Source organism: Rhamphochromis sp. 'chilingali' (assembly GCF_963969265.1).
Source record: "Rhamphochromis sp. 'chilingali' genome assembly, chromosome: 21".
In the NCBI taxonomy this organism is placed as follows: domain Eukaryota; kingdom Metazoa; phylum Chordata; class Actinopteri; order Cichliformes; family Cichlidae; genus Rhamphochromis; species Rhamphochromis sp. 'chilingali'.
The window spans coordinates 15,033,625-15,054,056 of NC_137949.1; the positions used below are offsets into that span (position 1 = coordinate 15,033,625).

General features: G+C 43.1%; 2 protein-coding genes across 2 annotated transcripts; one reads left to right on the top strand and one right to left on the bottom strand.

The window, feature by feature from the left end:
• Window positions 1-2,208: 2,208 nt before the first annotated feature.
• Window positions 2,209-7,197, top strand: pnn (pinin, desmosome associated protein). The gene is made up of 9 exons (XM_080870689.1): window positions 2,209-2,363; window positions 2,774-2,854; window positions 3,908-3,979; window positions 4,259-4,334; window positions 4,442-4,536; window positions 4,684-4,759; window positions 4,896-5,051; window positions 5,297-5,435; window positions 5,545-7,197. Exons 1-9 carry the CDS (start codon window positions 2,251-2,253, stop codon window positions 6,699-6,701), a joined length of 1,965 nt encoding a protein of 654 aa, XP_080726815.1. The 5' UTR covers window positions 2,209-2,250; the 3' UTR covers window positions 6,702-7,197.
• A 1,804-nt stretch (window positions 7,198-9,001) lies between these two features.
• On the bottom strand, window positions 9,002-11,267 carry gemin2 (gem (nuclear organelle) associated protein 2; the record flags this gene model as incomplete). The annotated part of the gene is made up of 9 exons (XM_080871139.1): window positions 9,002-9,041; window positions 9,226-9,284; window positions 9,450-9,560; window positions 9,796-9,864; window positions 9,959-10,003; window positions 10,425-10,541; window positions 10,690-10,749; window positions 10,907-10,996; window positions 11,238-11,267. The coding sequence occupies 9 exons, from the start codon at window positions 11,265-11,267 to the stop codon at window positions 9,002-9,004; spliced, it is 621 nt and encodes a 206-aa protein (XP_080727265.1).
• Between the last annotated feature and the right edge of the window lie 9,165 nt (window positions 11,268-20,432).

A 20,432-nucleotide genomic window follows, 5' to 3' on the forward strand; every position in this document is an offset into this window, starting at 1 on the left:
AAATAGGGAACCACTCCCCCACCCTCTGTTTCAAGATGCTTAATTGACAAAACTGATTTTAATTTAATGCACGTATCAAACAAATGCACAGAAATCTATTATATTTCTCCTGTAATCAAATAGATTCAACATCTTTATTCAACAGAATTGCAGACTGCACAGATGGTACCTTCCCAAAGGAAAGAATACTATAACTTACTAGGGTATTTACTAGACTTAATATTTACTGAATACAGTAATGTATTTCTATCCATTTTACATCAGATGAAAACTTGGTTGTAAGATTCTGATAAATATTTATTAAAAGCTAGACATTTTAAATGCGAATAAGAAAGAAAAGTATGGATCCTAGTGTTATTTGTCTCTCAGAAACAGTTAATTTCTTCCCGTCAACTCATTCATGTCACCTAAAATGTAAACCTGTTTCTCCATCACCTGTTCAGCTCTGATGATTCAGTAAGGACATCTCCTGGTTTCATCCTCATGTTTCCCTCTCACCACATATCCAAACCGACATCATGACCAGCAGCTTTAGAATAGAATAGAATTCAACTTTATTGTCATTGCACATGCACAGGTACAGGGCAACGAAATGCAGTTTGCATCCATCCAGAAGTGCTTTAGTGATATAGATATATTACAATGTATATTAGCAATAATATAGATATGTGAGTATATTACAGAAATGGGTCTATTATGGTATGTTATAATGTACACGGTATGAAGTATGTTGTGAATATTCTATAACTATAAGTATGTACAGGCTGTAGTGAGTACAAGCTATGTACAGGATATGAACAGGATATAAATATGAAAAACTATACAGAATATGAAATAAATAACTTTACAGAATCTGGGATATACAGCTATACAGAAATGGGAACTATGCAAGTTGTAAACAGTTGTAGGATTAAAGATTATCGAATGTACAGAATGATTATTTACACAGAGCTATACAGTAGTGCAGTTAAGATAAGTGAGGGTGTAGATAGTTTCTACAGAGGCTATATAAAGTGCTAGTGGTTGTGAGTGGTGGTTCAGTCCATGTTATTATTGTGTGTTTGAGGGTACAGTTGTCCATTGTGGGTGTGTGTATGTTCAGTCCATGAGTTTAACGTGGGTCAGATGTCAGGAGGCAGAGTTCAGGAGTCTGACAGCTGTGGGGAAGAAGCTGTTCCGGTACCTGGTGGTCTTAGTCCGGAGGCTCCTGTGGCGCCTCCCAGAGGGCAGGAGGGTGAAGAGTCCATGTGATGGGTGACTGGGGTCTTTGATGATTTTCCCAGCCCTTTTCAGACACCGCTTCCTGTAGATGTCTTTTATGGCAGGAAGTGGTGCTCCGGCGATGCGCTGGGCAGTTTTCACGACCCTCTGCAACGCCTTCCGGTCCGAGGCAGAGCAGTTCCCGTACCAGACTGTTATACAGTTGGTCAGGATGCTCTCGATGGTGCAACGATAGAAGTTCACCAGGATGTCTGAGGACAGGTGGTTCTTCCTCAGAGTCCTCAAGAAGAAGAGGCGCTGGTGAGCCTTCTTGACCAGCTGTGGCTCCAGCAAACATCAGCTGATACTTGAAATTAACATTAAAAAAATTCTACCGACAGCTGATCAAGCTCAAACGTGCTGCCGTTGTTTAGCGCGACATCTGCTGGTTCTCTCTTTCTGGAGAGAAAAGCCGATCAGCTGATCATTGATCAGTTTCATGATTGAATTAGCAATTTTCTAGCTGAAGTAGTGATGAAATCACGTTCCCTTTCACCTCAACTTTAAATTTCGACCTCCTCTGCTGTAACTGGTCAAGCCCAGAGTCGATCATGACCAACTGGCCAATCCACCACCATTCATTTATATCGTTAAAAAATAAATAAATAAATAAAACCCCATCGGCCCATAAAAACGAAAAATCACGAGCGGCCCACCGGGCAAATGCCCGTATGCCCGATGACCAGTCCAGCCCTGTCAGCCCTGCAGTGGTGAATAATCCGCTGCTTCTTGCCTTCAGTTGAAGGCCGAGCTGAATTTAGTTTAATCAATTTTAAAGATCCTTCTAAGGCTGGGAAATTAACTTTATTTCAGATACACGCAAACACGCCATTCACCCCCGATTTTAGAACCAATACATACACGTTAGTAAGCATTATCCATCCCCGACCAGAGGGTGGCAGTGATGCGTTGATGAAGAGACAGGATGAAAAAGAAGTCTAGAAGTAGAAGAAGAGGACGAAGACGTGATTCGCGCTAACTGGAAGCAAGATGGCGGTGGCAGTGCGGAGCTTACAAGACCAGCTAGAAAAAGCCAAGGAAAGTTTGAAGCATGTGGACGATAATATTCGTAAACTGACCGGACGTGATCCTAATGAATCAAGGTAAAAAGCTTAACTGGTTATTTAGTTTTTTAGCGAGTTCCTGGAGTGAAGCTGGAGAGCTGTACTCAGTCGACGCGTGCTAAGTTAGCGTGGGTCGGCTAACCTGCAAACAGCACCGCCTCATTGTTTTGTGTCGCACATATGTTTTTACCATCCTAATTTATTCGCATCAAACGAATAAAAATGAACCAAATCAGTGACTTCTTTAAATATTGAGTTGGGACATTAAATCTGGTAGATGAACAGAGTCGAGGCCCTGCAGGAGGCGTCGTCCGGGCGGCACATCACTTTGTCTTGCTTAATAATACAACGGTTCTGCAGCAACACAAATGCATAATGTTAACGTGAGTCTTATTTGTCAGACTGTATTCTTTCTTTTGTGTTAACCTCGGTGTCTGCTGTGCTTGCAGGCCGGGTCAGATCCGTCGGCTTGGAGGCCCCATGGCAGGCCCTGGAGGAGGTGGTAGAGGCAGAGGAATAAACCTGCTAAGGTAAATCTTTGCGCCTCCCCCCCTCCCGAAAAAAAAAAGAGCTTTAGATTTTCAACTTTAGTGTGTGATCTGAAAAGTATGTACAACAGTACTTCACCCCACCCCCACCCCTCACACATCTTCCACATTGTATTAAATGTGAGACTTGGCGTCAAGTCACTTCTTAAATAAGCCTTGTTTTGCTATTGTACAAATGGTCATACATGGTCATACAATGGTCATACATGGCCTTGCATTCTGTAACCAGCAACAAACCAGTTCAAACCTTCACACTTATAATCATATTGATTTCATCAGTTAGACATTAAAAAGGGGAATTGTTGTGATTTTCTTTTTTCATTTTAACGGCTATGGGGAAGTTAATTATCAGAAGCAGAAACTATATAACTTTACAAACTGTAATGGACTGAGAAGCTGCCCCATTTTGCAGGATAATTTGCCTTGGGGGTTTTGTTTTTAAATGTGAACCATCCACACCCACTATAACCGAGTCCAAGAACAAAAACATGGAGTTGGAGATAAATGTTAATCACATTTGTCTATGATGTTTTTATGATTCAGTCTGTAAAGGAACCACTGGTGTTTCAGTTAAATGTTCAAAGAGGGTTTGAAAATTGTTGTTTTTGTCTTGATGCATGCTCAGTCGTCCAAGTAATTAAATCCCAGGAAGTTGATTGTTCATCAGGGCGTTGTTTTTAGTGGGCGAAACTTTTGGCCGCTCATTCAAGTGATTTAATATGCAAAGTGCTATGACCACTTAAGGACAATGAAACTGATCTCAGGGCCCATTGTTGGTCCTTAACAGTAGTTTTGGTCATTATGCAAATAAACAGTTTAAAAGGTTGGGGAAACCTAGAGTGAGCTCAGTCTGAGCTCAGTCACTTGGATGAGTGAAGCATTTCTCCGACAACACGACCAGATGAACAGAATCAGCTTCCTTGGAGTTTCTTTGTGTCTCTCCAAAAAAAGGTAGAATAAATTATTTCAACAGTTTAAAATATTTAAAAATTCAGTCTGTGCATTTCTAAAGTTTTCCTCTTTGTCCTCTCTCAGACGCAGTCTCTCAGACATGGGAAGCGGCGGCCCTCCTGCCAAGCAAAGGGACATCGAAGGAGCCCTGCTAAGGTGAGATCTCGACTTGAAATATAATATAGTGATTGGGTAGTTTCTAGTTTTGGAGCTTGTGTAACACATTTTACCTGAAACCCTTCATTTAATATTAAGATTATTTAACAAGTGTAAGAAAATATGGTTCTTGTTTGGGGTGGGTGGTATTTCTGCACATGTGAGGCATTATTTGAATTAATTCTCAGCTTTCTGTAAGTTTTTTTTTTTTTTTTTCCTCCCTTGTCTTGATTTCAAAGTACCATCTCTTATGAGTATTTGATCTTTGTGTGGCTGCAGGCTGGCAGGGGACCAGAGGGCCAGAAGGGACATGCGTCACGACAGCGACGCCGAGGATGACGATGATGTCAAAAAGGTAATTTTGTCAAAAATACCTGATCAGTATTTGCTTTCTCACAGTGGATTTTTTTCCTGCTTTGAAGTGATAAAAATCCTAACATTTGCTTCTTGTCCTTCCTTCAGCCGGCGTTGCAGTCGTCTGTAGTAGCTACCTCCAAAGAGAGAACGCGCCGAGATCTCATTCAGGACCAAACCATGGATGAGAGGGGAAAACAGAGGTAGCTCTTAAACTCTAGTTTTACATTCAGAGTTGGTTATTAAATAGCCTGAGCCATGATTGGTTTAATTTCATCTGGCAAATGGCAAAACGTGTCTACAGCTGAGAATTAAGTGTGTGATGGTGTTGTTTGTGTTGTCTTGGTCAGGAATCGGCGCATGTTCGGCCTGCTCATGGGGACCCTGCAGAAATTCAAGCAGGAGTCAAATGTCTCTTCAGAAAAGGTGAGGAATAGATTCATCTTTTGCTTGGTTATGAGAACAGTATTTTTGAAAATATAGGTTTCTGTGTTGATGAAGTCATAAATTCCATGATTTTGTTTTCTTGTTCTGCTTCATATTTCTTTTTGTCATCCTGTAGCAAAAGCGGCGTTCTGAGATTGAGCAGAAGCTCGAGGTTCAGGCTGAGGCTGAGAGAAAGAAGGTGGAGAATGAAAAGAGGGAGCTGTTTGAGGAGAGGAGAGCCAAGCAGACAGAGTTGAGACTTCTGGAGCAGAAAGTGGAATTGGCTCAATTGGTAAGACGGTGTATTTGTTTGAAAGTGGGACTAGCATGAAAGTGGTGGAGTTTTGTTTATTTTTAATGAAACTGGATTTACTGATTCGGCCAAACTAAATGTCTATTTCATTTATCACTGCTTAATTTTCACACCAAATTGTAATTTGATAAACATCTAATTTAATACTTAGTCTTTTAAAATCTTTTTTTGTAGCTAGAATGATGGGAAATGTAAAATCTTTTTTTTTTTTTCCCCATCCAAAGCAAGAGGAGTGGACCAGCCACAATAATCGCCTGGTGAAATACATTCGCACAAAGACCAAGCCTCATATCTTCTACCTGCCTGGAAAAATGTGCTCCGCAACACAGAAACTCCTCGATGAATCCACCAAGAAACTAAATGGTGAGTGGGAATTTATTTTTGGAAGTGCACTGACAGTGTTGTGGCGGTGTTATATAGTCACAGGGGATCTGTCTACTAAATAACATGAGGATTTTTTTTTTCTCAACAGCTGTGTTTGAAGAGAGGTGTGAGGCTTTTGCTGAACACCTCAGCAAGATGGAGTCGCGTCCCCGTCGACAACTAAACCGCGAACAGGACGGCAACACAGCGGCAACAGGGACGGAGCAGCCGGAGGAGGGTAAGCCAGCAGGTCAGGTAGTCAAAGTGACAGGTAATAAGGGCAATGTAGAGATGGAAGAAGAGGAGGAAGATGAGGAGGAGGAAAAGGAAAGGGAAAAGGAGAGGGATAGAAAGGTGACAGAGAAGGAGGAAGGGGAGAAGGAAGTGTCTAAGAAGGTAGAGGAAGAGCAGGAAGGGATGGAGTTAAGTGAGGAGAAGCGGGAAGGAGAGGATCAGAAGAAGGGAGACAAAGAGGGTAGTCCAGAGTCAGAGGAGATGGAGGTAGAGCAGACAGTAGAGGAGGAGGACAGGGGTAAGGATGTAGGGGTGGAGATGGAACGCAAGCAGGGGCCCACAGATCTCCAGGACAGCAAGTCCTCTGAACCAGCTGTAAGCAGCCAGGAAGCCGAAAACACCAGCCATCAGCCCGAGCCCAGCCACGCTGCTGAGGAACCAGCAGCAGAGTCTCCTGTGAGCAATGGGGCATCTAAAACCCCAGAACCCCCGTCAGCCCCTAGTGTGCCTGCACAAGTGTCCACAGTCCCTGGCTCTACGGTCCAGGACTCCACAGTTGACAGACAGGCAGTGGAGGGGAAATCGCAGGAGGAACCCCCACAAAAACTACCTGCTTCCCAGGAGGTCCCTGTTACTGCCCCAGCTAAGGAGGACAGCGGCAGAGGGAGAAAGAAGGAAAAGGAATCGAGGAAAGGCCGCAGTCGCAGTAACAGCTCTTCCTCTTCGTCCTCTGGCTCCTCCTCCAGCGGAAGTTCCTCTTCCTCCTCCGGGTCCAGCCGCTCCTCATCATCCTCTTCTTCCTCCTCATCCTCATCATCCAGCAGCCGCAGCCGAGACAGCGGCAAACGCAAGAGGAGGCCCTCAGATAGAGACAGGAAGAAGGGAGACGAGAGGCGAAGCCACAAGAGAGGAGGGAGTGGCGGAGGAGGGAGGGACTCGAGGGGATCGAAGAGGAGCGAGGAAGGAAGGGGCAGGTCGTCCCGGAGCGATAGGGAGCATAAAGATAGAGACAGGAAGGACAAGCGACGCTAATCTGGTTCTTTTTCAGCTTCTGTAAAAACTGATGGAAAATAAGCTTCCAACTCTTTACTTCCAACATTAACTGTTTCCTCATAAATAGTTTTGACATCAGGGGGTCTGCTGGTGGCCAGTTCCTCCATCTTTAACTTGGAGGAAAAAGAGTCCATCTCTAATTGAACCCCTTAAACAGTAAAGGTGTAAATTCCAAATGATTTATCCTTAGTCTCAGATTTGGTCTTTACACAGGTCTTTGTGACACAGTGAAGAAGGTTGTGAATGTTCTCTTTTTCATCTTAAGCATAATGAAGAGGGTGGGCTCTTGATGGTGGTCATTCACATACATTACTTTTGTTTCATGTTGTTGTGACAACACTGTTTATTCCCATTTATTTCCACTGTTTTCAACAATGTCAAGCGTGATTTGCTCAAATACTAGATTGAAACTTTTTTGCTGGGGTGGGGTTAATGACTGATAATCTGCTTCAAAATAAAGTTGAAGTAGTGAAAATATGCTTGTTTGTGTGAATTCTTATTTGTTTTTATTTATTTTTAAATACATCACACTCTTCAGTTTATTGCACAGTTCAGGCAAAAATATCCTCAAAATACAAGTTATACTTTCCTAAGGATGTGCGAAGCGCCAACAGTGGTTAAGTTCAAATACATGTACTACAAAAACACAATCATGCTTATTTTAATGGCGTGGAACTGAATTAGTTTTCAAGCATGTAGTTGAACCCTGAAGATGTTTGATCTAGTCAATCTTTTATTTAGACAGAGCCAAATCACAACAACAGCTGCCTATAGGCACCTTATATTGTAAGAAAGATCCTACAATAATACATATAGAGAAAAACTCAACAATGATATGACCCCCTATGAGCAAACACTTTGGTGACAGCGGGAAGGAAAAACTCCCTTTTAACAGGAAGAAACCTCCAGCAGAACCATGCTCAGGGAGGGGTGGGGCCATCTGCTGCGACTGGTTGAGGTGAGAGAAGGAAGATGGGATAAAAGACAGATTTGGTGTATTTTGTGGGTAATCAGCCCTAAAATGCAAAAACTCATTGGGAGTGACCAACACAAGTAGAGCAAAAAAGGCAAGCCTGAGATGGTCTGGGTATGTGCAGAGGAGGGATAGATGTAGAAGGCTGAGCTGCAAATAAGGAGGAAATCCAGGAGACCTCAAGAGAAGATTCGTGGATGTAGTGAAGGAAGCCCTACAAAACATGCAGAACTGAGCACAAACTATGTCCATGTTGTTTCATTTATTTATTTTTTAGAAACATTTTTTTAAAGTATCTGGGAATTTTTTTTAATTAGGAACCCAAGTGTACCTGATTGGATTTGTCATTGCAGTATATTTGGTTCCACTGTATATCCATGAGGAATTGTCATGTCTAAAGTCATTCTTAAATTGTCATTTTTAAAGAATCTATTTGACATGATCACAAGGGCTTGATGACCAGAAAAAGTGTAATTAGCTTGAGAAAAGAAGGCAACAAGACTTCACGGTTGTGAAGAATTCCAGGTACTAAACACTTAGTGGGGCATTATGCCCCTGAGGGTCGTTGACACACTATTGATCACAAGTCATCTCAAGTCAAGGTGAGAGTCATTGTCACCTGGGATTAAATGGCCTGCATTTGTATAGCGCTTTACTCAGTCCCTGAGGACCCCAAAGCGCTTTACACTGCATTCAGTCATACACACATTCACACACTATTAAGGATTAAGGATGAAACCAGTGTGTGAGGCCTTGCCCCACCCTATCATGAGCTATTAAGATCACTTGAGGCAATGTGTGAGGGGGTTGAAGCACCTGGGACTGTATTGTAGGTGGCTGATAGCTGGAGTCGTTAGCCACCACACCTGTTCAATGATGGTTGTTCACAACAGACATGGCCATAAAATGACCTGGATGACTGAGAACCTGCATACACATAATCAGCAATGATGTACACACACACACACACACACACACACACACACACACACACACACACACACACACACAGTTTTCTTACAAATCACAGATAATAGAAAACTTTTATTTAGAGCTAAATTACACACATATAAACGCACAAAGAAAAGCATAAACCTGTTTGAAAAAAGTAGCCCTGATCCTGCTGCATTTTCTTGTAGTCCCTGTGTGCCAGCGCTGCTCTGTGCAGGTAACCAAATACCTTACAAATAAAAACATGTGTTTTTGTAATCCAGTCTCTTTGTTTTCGAACTTCAGCTTTCACTGCAGCCAGACTTAACAATATGATCCTCCATATGTTGGTGAGGTTAAACAGATCAGATTGGCTTCACTCCTGCTGATCTGCCAGATCATTCTGTTCAAAGTACCTGCAGTAAAAACAAAAGGAAGTAAGTATAGCTGCATCCTCTGTACACATCCAGACAGCAATATCATGGTATCATCACCCTGAACAATTTAGACACTGGTGGTAAAAAAAAAAACAAACCAAAAAACATTTAGGGGTTTTTCTCTACACAGAGTTCCATATAAGAAAAATACAGAGAACCTTACCTGGCAACAAGACAGATGAGCAGGTTGAGGGCGGGTAGTTTATCATCTTCCTGGCTGTCCTGTGAAGTCATGCAAGCAGGGAAAAGACTCAGAGTAAATAAAATCAAATATCATCAAATTTCAACAAAAAACGAGAAAAACATGGCCTGCTGTGGCCGTTTCAAGCATGGAGTGATAGCACATAGAGATAGTGCTTTACAGGAGATGGTAGGATTGTGGCCTACCAGCGTGCTGCGGAGCTGGGCGCATCTCCGTGCAAGCTGTCTGATGGATGAGTGAGCTTCGGGCAACAGAGGCTTTTCCAAGCAGGCCAATAAAGCATACAACCAGCGCCCCTGGAACAAGAAGATAGACTGCAAACTCAAGTATTTCACAATAACTGCAGCCAATAAACCATCACCTTCTATATCTGAAACATAAGACAGAAGCTGAAGGAATGTTTGGTTTCATGATATCTGTGCGGAATGCATAGTCAGCTCATATCTATCTTGAATGCAACACAGGATGACTATAAATGCGTGTGGAGTTCGGAATCAGCATAAAAATGTGGTGCTAATACATCAAACTCACCAACTGTGGAACAAATTCTCGTTCCTCGAACCAGCCGATGAGGATTTCCAACACCATCAGCACTGTAGACTGTAGACAGGTGGGAAAACGCAAACACACATATCTTCTAATCAGGCTTTGACTGGTTTAGAACATCTTGAATGTCTATAGAGGGATCGTTTACCTGATTTAGCCTGCTGATGATGCTTAGGAAGGGAGGGAACCCCATCTGAACAGACAGAGAAATGCTGAGGTAAATAGAGCAGTACACATTTTGGATCTGAAAAGTAACGCCGATGCTGAAGTGCTTTCACTCTAAATAAAAACACTTCCGTTTACATAGAAATCTGTGGGAAAATGGCCCACAACTCCCTGATGACTCAGTCACTAGTTTCAGCTCACACTGAATACAACATGAAGTGATTTTTTTTTAATTATTGGCATTATTAGGAAGATTTTCAATCACAGGTTGTTACTTGTAAGTGTGTGGTTTCTGGTCCAGTTTCAGTGCTCAGTTGGAGGCTTTGTGACAAAACCTCATTAACCAATAGGTGATAGATGTGACCGACAGCTTCTTTACTGTCAAAAAATCTTACAGATTGTATTCATGATGACACAAAACATTGAGATATAGCCATTACATATATAACCTTGCTATAGTCCAGTGCTGGCTCTGGTTCTGCATCTGTGTGGGAGGATGAAGTGCCCAGATAGACCTTCTCTCCTAAACAAAACCTCTTCCAACCCTCCTCATCCGTTAGCTTCGGCTGTAACATACAAATACGAGCATACATAAAATTTTAACATGAATTCTGTTTTTAAGTTTGCCTCTTGGAGAAAGACAAAGTATTTATTTGGTTATTAGAGGAAAGCATTGCATGCTGAAGCATTAAAATTTACACATTACCACATTACCATCAGCACGTTGTCATCTAGAGTTTGGCTGGTCCAGTGTTTCCTGTGCCTTGTGATACTCTAAAGGAAAAAAAATGTTGTAAATGTAAACAAAAGTTCATAAATTGTCAAATATCCATTTGTACAAATTTGTGCGGATTTAGACCTACAAAAAGTTTTAGTGAATTCTGTTAGGCTTCGCTATTCTATAATATCATAACAGCAAAAAGGCTCTTACCTGTCTGACTTCAGAGAAATTGCTGACTTGTTGTTGTTGCCATCTTAGACTTGGGGAGAAACCCACTGGAGCAGCATGACACCCTGCCACCTAAAAACCAGAAAACAACCCCACAAAAAATGTAACTGAGAAATAATCAGAACAGATGAAGCATTATTGAGATGTATTATGTTTTATTTTGTATATCTTCTTTTCTTTGCCAAATGAACTGCTGTATACTGTTTACATGATCAACGTAAAAATCGAACACAGCACAACATTTTTCAGAGCCTATCATTCATTTCTAACTGTGCAGTGAAAACTATGAAAAGATATTAAGAAAGATTCGTACAGATGTGCTCAGAAGTTTCCATCCACTCATCGTGGGTATGAATGTTTTGACCCTTTGTGGATTACAGAAAATCAAAAGTAAATTAAAACTTGTGCACCCAATTCTTGTTTTTCAAGGTTATAGAAGTGAATGCTTTAAAATCATTCCATCCTGAAAAAAAATGAAAAATTCAAAGAAATCATTTAAAAGCCCAACATTATGAGGACATTCACACCCATGATGAGTGGGACTGACTGCTCACATCAAGGTAAAAATACTTGAAATGCTTTGATTTGCAGACACCACAGAGTAACAAAGCTAATGAACCCTGTCACTATCAGGGTCAGGGCTTTGTCATTTCCTTTAATTTGTCATACATCTGCAGCATCAACCAGTCTCAATACATTTGCCTCTCAGTTTACTCACAGATGCATTCACTGTTTGCTTCTTCCTTAGTTTTTTGGGGTCAATCTGAGCGACCACCACCTCTGGGCACAATGAAGCCTCCAGCCTGTCCAAAAGGAAAAAAGTTCATTGAAGCAGCCCGACCACCTCAACTAATAACTGCGGTAAAGTGAGCCGTCATTTGTGAGCCGCGGTCAAGCCAGCCGCCTCCTATCCGCCGCATAAATTTCCTTGCGCTTTTACACCAGTCTTTACGGTAGCGCCTTTTCGCTTTATATCCTGATTGAAAGCCTAGACTCGCGCACACATGCAAGCGCGTGAACAGTCACACGCACGCGCACACACAAATTACAATGGAACAGCCCAATACAGCCATCGTGACAGTCTGGTTGCATATTCAAAAATTCATTAAAAATCATTCTTAAAAGTTGATGCCAAGCTTTCAACACAATCCTCTTCTCGGACACCTACTTTACCTCTGGGCCAGTTTTTACCCAGATTTACTGTAATATTACTCAGAAATCACAGTAAACTCATATTCAGTGCAATACAGTCAATGCACTACAATTATGTTTATTTCAAAAATTCATTAAAAGTCATCCTGAATAGTTGAGGTCCAACTTTCAACACATCCCCCCTCTGGGACACCTACTGTACCTGTGTGCCAATTTTCATCCAGATTTACTGTAGAATTCCTCAGAAATTAAAGGGTACTTGTATTCAATGCAATACAGTCAATACAATAGAATTATGTCAATTTTCAGAAATTCATTAAAAATCATCCTGAGTAGTTGATGCCCAACTTTCAACACATCCCCCCTCTGGGACACCTACTGTACCTGTGTGCCAAGTTTCATCCAGATTTACTGTAGAATTCCTCAGAAATTAATGGAAACATTTATTCAATCTAATACAGCCAATGCACTACAATTGCGTCAATTTTCAGAAATTCATTAAAAATCATCCTGAGTAGTTGATGTACAACTTTCAACACATCCCCCCTCTGGGACACCTACTGTACCTGTGTGCCAATTTTCATCCAGATTTACTGTAGAATTCCTCAGAAATTAAAGGGTACTTATATTCAATTCAATACAGTCAATACAATAGAATTATGTCAATTTTCCAAAATTCATTAAAAATCATCCTGAGTAGTTGATGTACAACTTTCAACACATCCCCCCTCTGGGACACCTACTGTACCTGTGTGCCAGGTTTCAGCCCGATTTACTGTAGAATTCCTCAGAAATTAAAGGGTACTTGTATCCAATGCAGTCGGCCAATACAGTAGAATTATGTCAATTTTCAAAAATTCATTAAAAATCATCCTGAGTAGTTGATGTACAACTTTCAACACATCCCCCCTCTGGGACACCTACTGTACCTGTGTGCCAAGTTTCAGCCAGATTTACTGTAGAATTCCTCAGAAATTAAAGGGTACTTGTATCCAATGCAGTCAGCCAATACAATTTAATTATGTCAATTTTCAAAAATTCATGAAAAATCATCCTGAGTAGTTGATGTACAACTTTCAACACATCCCCCCTCTGGGACACCTACTGTACCTGTGTGCCAGGTTTCAGCCCGATTTACTGTAGAATTCCTCAGAAATTAAAGGGTACTTGTATCCAATGCAGTCGGCCAATACAGTAGAATTATGTCAATTTTCAAAAATTCATTAAAAATCATCCTGAGTAGTTGATGTCCAACTTTCAACACATCCCTCCTCTGGGACACCTACTGTACCTGTGTGCCAAGTTTCATCCAAATTTACTGTAGAATTCCTCAGAAATTAATGGAAACATTTATTCAATCTAATACAGCCAATACACTACAATTGTGTCAATTTTCAAAAATTCATGAAAAATCATCCTGAGTAGTTGATGTCCAACTTTCAACACATCCCCCCTCTGGGATACCTACTGTACCTGTGTGCCAGGTTTCAGCCCGATTTACTGTAGAATTCCTCAGAAATTAAAGGGTACTTGTATCCAATGCAGTCAGCCAATACAGTTTAATTATGTCAATTTTCAAAAATTCATGAAAAATCATCCTGAGTAGTTGATGTACAACTTTCAACACATCCCCCCTCTGGGACACCTACTGTACCTGTGTGCCAGGTTTCAGCCAGATTTACTGTAGAATTCCTCAGAAATTAAAGGGTACTTGTATCCAATGCAGTCGGCCAATACACTACAATTATGGAAATTTCAGAAATTCATTAAAAATCATCCTGAGTAGTTGATGTACAACTTTCAACACATCCCCCCTCTGGGACACCTACTGTACCTGTGTGCCAGGTTTCAGCCCGATTTACTGTAGAATTCCTCAGAAATTAATGGAAACATTTATTCAATCTAATACAGCCAATACACTACAATTGTGTCAATTTTCAAAAATTCATTAAAAATCATCCTGAGTAGTTGATGTACAACTTTCAACACATCCCCCCTCTGGGACACCTACTGTACCTGTGTGCCAGGTTTCAGCCAGATTTACTGTAGAATTCCTCAGAAATTAAAGGGTACTTGTATCCAATGCAGTCAGCCAATACAATTTAATTATGTCAATTTTCAAAAATTCATGAAAAATCATCCTGAGTAGTTGATGTCCAACTTTCAACACATCCCCCCTCTGGGACACCTACTGTACCTGTGTGCCAAGTTTCATCCAGATTTACTGTAGAATTCCTCAGAAATTAAAGGGTACTTGTATCCAATGCAGTCGGCCAATACAGTAGAATTATGTCAATTTTCAAAAATTCATTAAAAATCATCCTGAGTAGTTGATGTCCAACTTTCAACACATCCCTCCTCTGGGACACCTACTGTACCTGTGTGCCAAGTTTCATCCAAATTTACTGTAGAATTCCTCAGAAATTAATGGAAACATTTATTCAATCTAATACAGCCAATACACTACAATTGTGTCAATTTTCAAAAATTCACGAAAAATCATCCTGAGTAGTTGATGTCCAACTTTCAACACATCCCCCCTCTGGGACACCTACTGTACCTGTGTGCCAAGTTTCATCCAGATTTACTGTAGAATTCCTCAGAAATTAAAGGGTACTTGTATCCAATGCAGTCAGCCAATACAATTTAATTATGTCAATTTTCAAAAATTCATGAAAAATCATCCTGAGTAGTTGATGTACAACTTTCAACACATCCCCCCTCTGGGACACCTACTGTACCTGTGTGCCAGGTTTCAGCCCGATTTACTGTAGAATTCCTCAGAAATTAAAGGGTACTTGTATCCAATGCAGTCGGCCAATACACTACAATTATGGAAATTTCAGAAATTCATTAAAAATCATCCTGAGTAGTTGAGGTCCAACTTTCAACACATCCCTCCTCCGGGAAACCTGCTGTACGTCTGGGCCAAGTTTCAGCCAGATTTACTGTAATATTCTTCAGAAATTGCAGGGAACTTATGTTCAGTGCAAGAAAGGCTGAAAGACGACCACCACTGAAACAAGACACACAAGCTGAAACGTCAAGACTGGGCCAAGAAATATCTCAAGACTGATTTTTCTAAGGTTTTATGGACTGATGAAATGAGAGTGAGTCTTGATGGGCCAGATGGATGGGCCCGTGGCTGGATTGGTAAAGGGCAGATAGCTCCAGTCTGACTCAGACGCCAGCAAGGTGGAGGTGGAGTACTGGTTTGGGCTGGTATCATCAAAGATGAGCTTGTGGGGCCTTTTCAGGTTGAGGATGGAGTCAAGCTCAACTCCCAGTCCTACTGCCAGTTTCTGGAAGACACCTTCTTCAAGCAGTGGTACAGGAAGAAGTCTGCATCCTTCAAGAAAAACATGATTCTCATGCAGGACAATGCTCCATCACACGCGTCCAAGTACTCCACAGCGTGGCTGGCAAGAAAGGGTATAAAAGAAGAAAAACTAATGACATGGCCTCCTTGTTCACCTGATCTGAACCCCATTGAGAACCTGTGGTCCATCATCAAATGTGAGATTTACAAGGAGGGAAAACAGTACACCTCTCTAAACAGTGTCTGGGAGGCTGTGGTTGCTGCTGCACGCAATGTTGATGGTGAACAGATCAAAACACTGACAGAATCCATGGATGGCAGGCTTTTGAGTGTCCTTGCAAAGAAAGGTGGCTATATTGGTCGCTGATTTGTTTTTGTTTTGTTTTTGAATGTCGGCGAGGATTCCGCACGGCACTCCCCTCCATTCACCTCGCGAATCTCCGCTCTCTTCCAAACAAAGTCGACGAATTACTGCTCTTAAACCGGACTAACAAGGACTTTGCACGCTCTGCTGCCCTCTGCTTCACTGAAACCTGGCTCAGTGAGCGAGTCCCAGACGCTGTCTTAAATCTGCCGGGCTTCCAACTTCACCGGGCGGACCGCGAAACAGAGCTCTCAGGGAAAACAAAGGGTGGTGGAGTCTGCTTCTACATTAATGAAGGTTGGTGTACTGATGTCACAGTGTTACAGAAACACTGCAGCCCACACTTGGAAAGTTTTCTCATCAACTGTAAACCTTTTTATTCACCGCGGGAGTTTTCTTCCTTCATGCTGGTCGGAGTTTACATCCCTCCACAGGCCAACGCGAACAACGCACTGTGCGAGCTGGCTGACCAGATTACTACCCTGGAGAGGAAATTCCCGGATTCCTTTACAATTATTCTTGGGGATTTTAACAGAGCAAACCTAAACTACGAACTCCCTAAATACAGACAGCATATAGACTGCCCCACCAGGGACAACATCATACTGGATCACTGCTACACCACTCTAAAAGATGCCTATCGCTCTGTGCCCCGGGCAGCTTTGGGACATTCTGATCACTGCATGGTCCATCTTATTCCAGTTTATAGGCAAAAACTCAAACGTGCCAAGCCTGTAGTCAAAACTGTGAAGAAGTGGACTAACGCAACAAAGCAGGAACTGCAGGACTGTTTTGACTCCACTGATTGGACTGTTTTTGAAGCTGCATCTGAGAACCTAGATGAGCTCACGGACACTGTGACATCATACATCAGTTTCTGTGAAGACGTGTGTGTGCCAACAAAGACCTTTTGCACATACAACAACAATAAACCATGGTTCACTCCTAAACTCCAACATCTTCGCAAGGCCAAGGAGGACGCTTACAGAAGTGGTGACAGGGTCCTGTACAAGCAAGCCAGGAACACACTGACCAAGGAGATCAAAGCAGCTAAAAGGATCTACTCCCAGAAGCTGGAAGAACGGCTCTCAGCCAACGACCCTGCGTCAGTGTGGAGGGGCCTGCAGGAAATCACCAGCTACAGACGCCCCCCACCCACTATTGAAGCAAACAAAGACCTGGCCAACGAGTTAAACACTTTCTATTGCAGGTTTGAGACGGACAGACTCCCATGCCCCACCCTCCCCTCCCCAGGGACATTGCTTCAGACATTGACCCCCAACACACCTTCCACCTCTCCCCCCTTCACCCTGCCCCTCCCCAATCAAGACTCAACGACCACCACCACCCTCTCCAACCCAGACTCAACGACCTCCACCACACCTCTCACCCACCTTTCCTCCTCCCCGAAACTAAGAATACACACTCAGGATGTGAGCCGACTATTCCAGAAACAGAAGCCCAGGAAAGCCCCCGGACCAGATGGCGTCTCACCCTCCTGCCTCAAAACCTGTGCTGAACAGCTGGCTCCCATCTTTACTCGCATCTTCAACAGATCCCTGGAGCTGTGTGAAGTTCCCTCCTGCTTCAAACGCTCCACCATCATCCCTGTTCCCAAGAAACCCACCATCACAGGACTGGATGACTACAGACCTGTCGCCTTGACGTCTGTGGTCATGAAATCCTTCGAACGACTGGTGTTAGCCCATCTGAAAGACATTACAGGCCACCAGCTGGACCCTCTGCAGTTTGCCTACCGGGCAAACAGGTCAGTGGATGATGCAGTGAACACGGGGCTGCATTACATCCTGCAACACCTTGACTGCCCGGGAACTTATGCCAGGGTCCTGTTTGTGGACTTTAGTTCGGCTTTTAACACCATTGTGCCTGAACTTCTTTCCTCCAAACTCTCCCAGCTCAGCGTGTCACCAGCTACCTGTCAGTGGATCACCAGCTTCCTGACAGACAGAAAGCAACAAGTGAGGCTGGGGGAGATCACCTCTGAAACTCGGTCCCTCAGTATTGGTGCCCCTCAAAGATGTGTCCTCTCACCACTACTGTTCTCCCTCTACACTAACGACTGCACCTCCAAGAACTCGGCTGTCAAACTCCTAAAGTTTGCAGATGACACCACTGTCATTGGCCTCATTCAAGATGGTGATGAGTCTGCATACCGGCAGGAAGTTGAGCGGCTGGTACTCTGGTGCAGTCAGCACAATCTGGAGCTGAACACTCTTAAGACTGTAGAGATGACAGTGGACTTCAGGAGACATCCCTCAACTCTGCTCCCCCTCACCATATCAGACAGCCCTGTGTCGACTGTGAAGATCTTCAAGTTCCTGGGTACAACCATCTCCCAGGACCTGAAGTGGGAGACCAACATCAACTCCATCCTCAAAAAGACCCAGCAGAGGATGTACTTCCTGAGACAACTGGGGAAGTACAGTCTTCCACAGGAGCTGCTGATCCAGTTCTACACTGCGGTCATTGAGTCTGTCCTGTGCTCCTCCATCACAGTCTGGTATGGAGCAGCCACTAAACAGGACAGGAGCAGACTGCAGCGGACTGTACGGGCAGCAGAAAGGATCATCAGCGCCCCCCCTGCCCTCCATCCAGGATCTGTACCTCTCAAGAACCAGGAAACGGGCAGGGAAAATCATCGCAGACCCCTCACACCCTGCACACAGACTTTTTGATCTGCTGCCCTCTGGCAGACGGTACAGAAGCCTGCAGACCAGGACCACCCGACACAGGAACAGTTTCTTTCCCCTCGCCATCTCCCTTCTTAACAGTTGACCTGTCACACTGCTCCCACTGCCAGACTGCAACTGCACCTTATGTACATTTTGTAGTATTCATTCCACCTCATTCATTTCTGTATTTTATGTATATAAGTTTAGATTCGTTATTTATAGTTGGTTTACACAGCTTTGTGTATGTATGTGTAATGTGTATATATAGACACTTGTGTGTGTGTGTGTGTGTGTGTGTGTGTGTGTGTGTGTGTGTGTGTGTGTGTGTGTGTGTGTGTGTGTGTGTGTGTGTGTGTGTGTGTGTGAGAGATTTACATTGCTGTGCTTGAGAGCCACCATCTACCGGAACCAAATTCCCTGTATGTGTCTGCACATATACAGTGGGGCAAAAAAGTATTTAGTCAGCCACCGATTGTGCAAGTTCCCCCACTTAAAATGATGACAGAGGTCAGTAATTTGCACCAGAGGTACACTTCAACTGTGAGAGACAGAATGTGAAAAAAAAAATCCATGAATCCACATGGTAGGATTTGTAAAGAATTTATTTGTAAATCAGGGTGGAAAATAAGTATTTGGTCACCTCAAACAAGGAAAATCTCTGGCTCTCACAGACCTGTAACGTCTTCTGTAAGAAGCTTTTCTGTCCCCCACTCGTTACCTGTATGAATGGCACCTGTTTGAACTCATCATCTGTATAAAAGACACCTGTCCACAGCCTCAAACAGTCAGACTCCAAACTCCGCCATGGCCAAGACCAAAGAGCTTTCGAAGGACACCAGGAAAAGTATTGTAGACCTGCACCAGACTGGGAAGAGTGAATCTACAATAGGCAAGCAGCTTGGTGTGAAAAAATCAACTGTGGGAGCAATCATCAGAAAATGGAAGACATACAAGACCACTGATAATCTCCCTCGATCTGGGGCTCCACGCAAGATCTCATCCCGTGGGGTCAAAATGATCATGAGAACGGTGAGCAAAGATCCCAGAACCACACGGGGGGACCTGGTGAATGACCTGCAGAGAGCTGGGACCAAAGTAACAAAGGTCACCATCAGTAACACACTACAACGGCAGGGAATCAAATCCTGCAGTGCCAGACGTGTTCCGCTGCTGAAGCCAGTGCATGTCCAGGCCCGTCTGAAGTTTGCCAGAGAGCACATGGATGATACAGCAGAGGATTGGGAGAATGTCATGTGGTCAGATGAAACCAAAGTAGAACTTTTTGGTATAAACTCAACTCGTCGTGTTTGGAGGAAGAAGAATACTGAGTTGCATCCCAAGAACACCATACCTACTGTGAAGCATGGGGGTGGAAACATCATGCTATGGGGCTGTTTTTCTGCCAAGGGGACAGGACGACTGATCCGTGTTAAGGACAGAATGAATGGGGCCATGTATCGTGAGATTTTGAGCCAAAACCTCCTTCCATCAGTGAGAACTTTGAAGATGAAACGAGGCTGGGTCTTCCAACATGACAATGATCCAAAACACACCGCCCGGGCAACAAAGGAGTGGCTCCGTAAGAAGCATTTGAAAGTCCTGGAGTGGCCTAGCCAGTCTCCAGACCTCAACCCCATAGAAAATCTGTGGCGGGAGTTGAAAGTCCGTGTTGCTCGGCGACAGCCCCAAAACATCACTGCTCTCGAGAAGATCTGCATGGAGGAATGGGCCAAAATACCAGCTACTGTGTGTGCAAACCTGCTAAAGACCTATAGTAAACGTTTGACCTCTGTTATTGCCAACAAAGGTTATGTTACAAAGTATTGAGTTGTATTTTTGTTATTGACCAAATACTTATTTTCCACCCTGATTTACCAATAAATTCTTTACAAATCCTACCATGTGGATTCATGGATTTTTTTTTCACATTCTGTCTCTCACAGTTGAAGTGTACCTCTGGTGCAAATTACTGACCTCTGT

What these genes read in the sequence shown, in the direction of transcription:
- pnn (XM_080870689.1), top strand. Translation starts at nt 2,251, where the DNA reads ATGGCGGTGGCAGTGCGGAGCTTACAAGACCAGCTAGAAAAAGCCAAG. An exon ending in ATGACGATGATGTCAAAAAG is followed by an intron (nt 4,335 to 4,441) that starts GTAATTTTGTCA and finishes TCCTTCCTTCAG; the next exon opens with CCGGCGTTGCAGTCGTCTGT. An exon ending in CAAATGTCTCTTCAGAAAAG is followed by an intron (nt 4,760 to 4,895) that starts GTGAGGAATAGA and finishes GTCATCCTGTAG; the next exon opens with CAAAAGCGGCGTTCTGAGAT.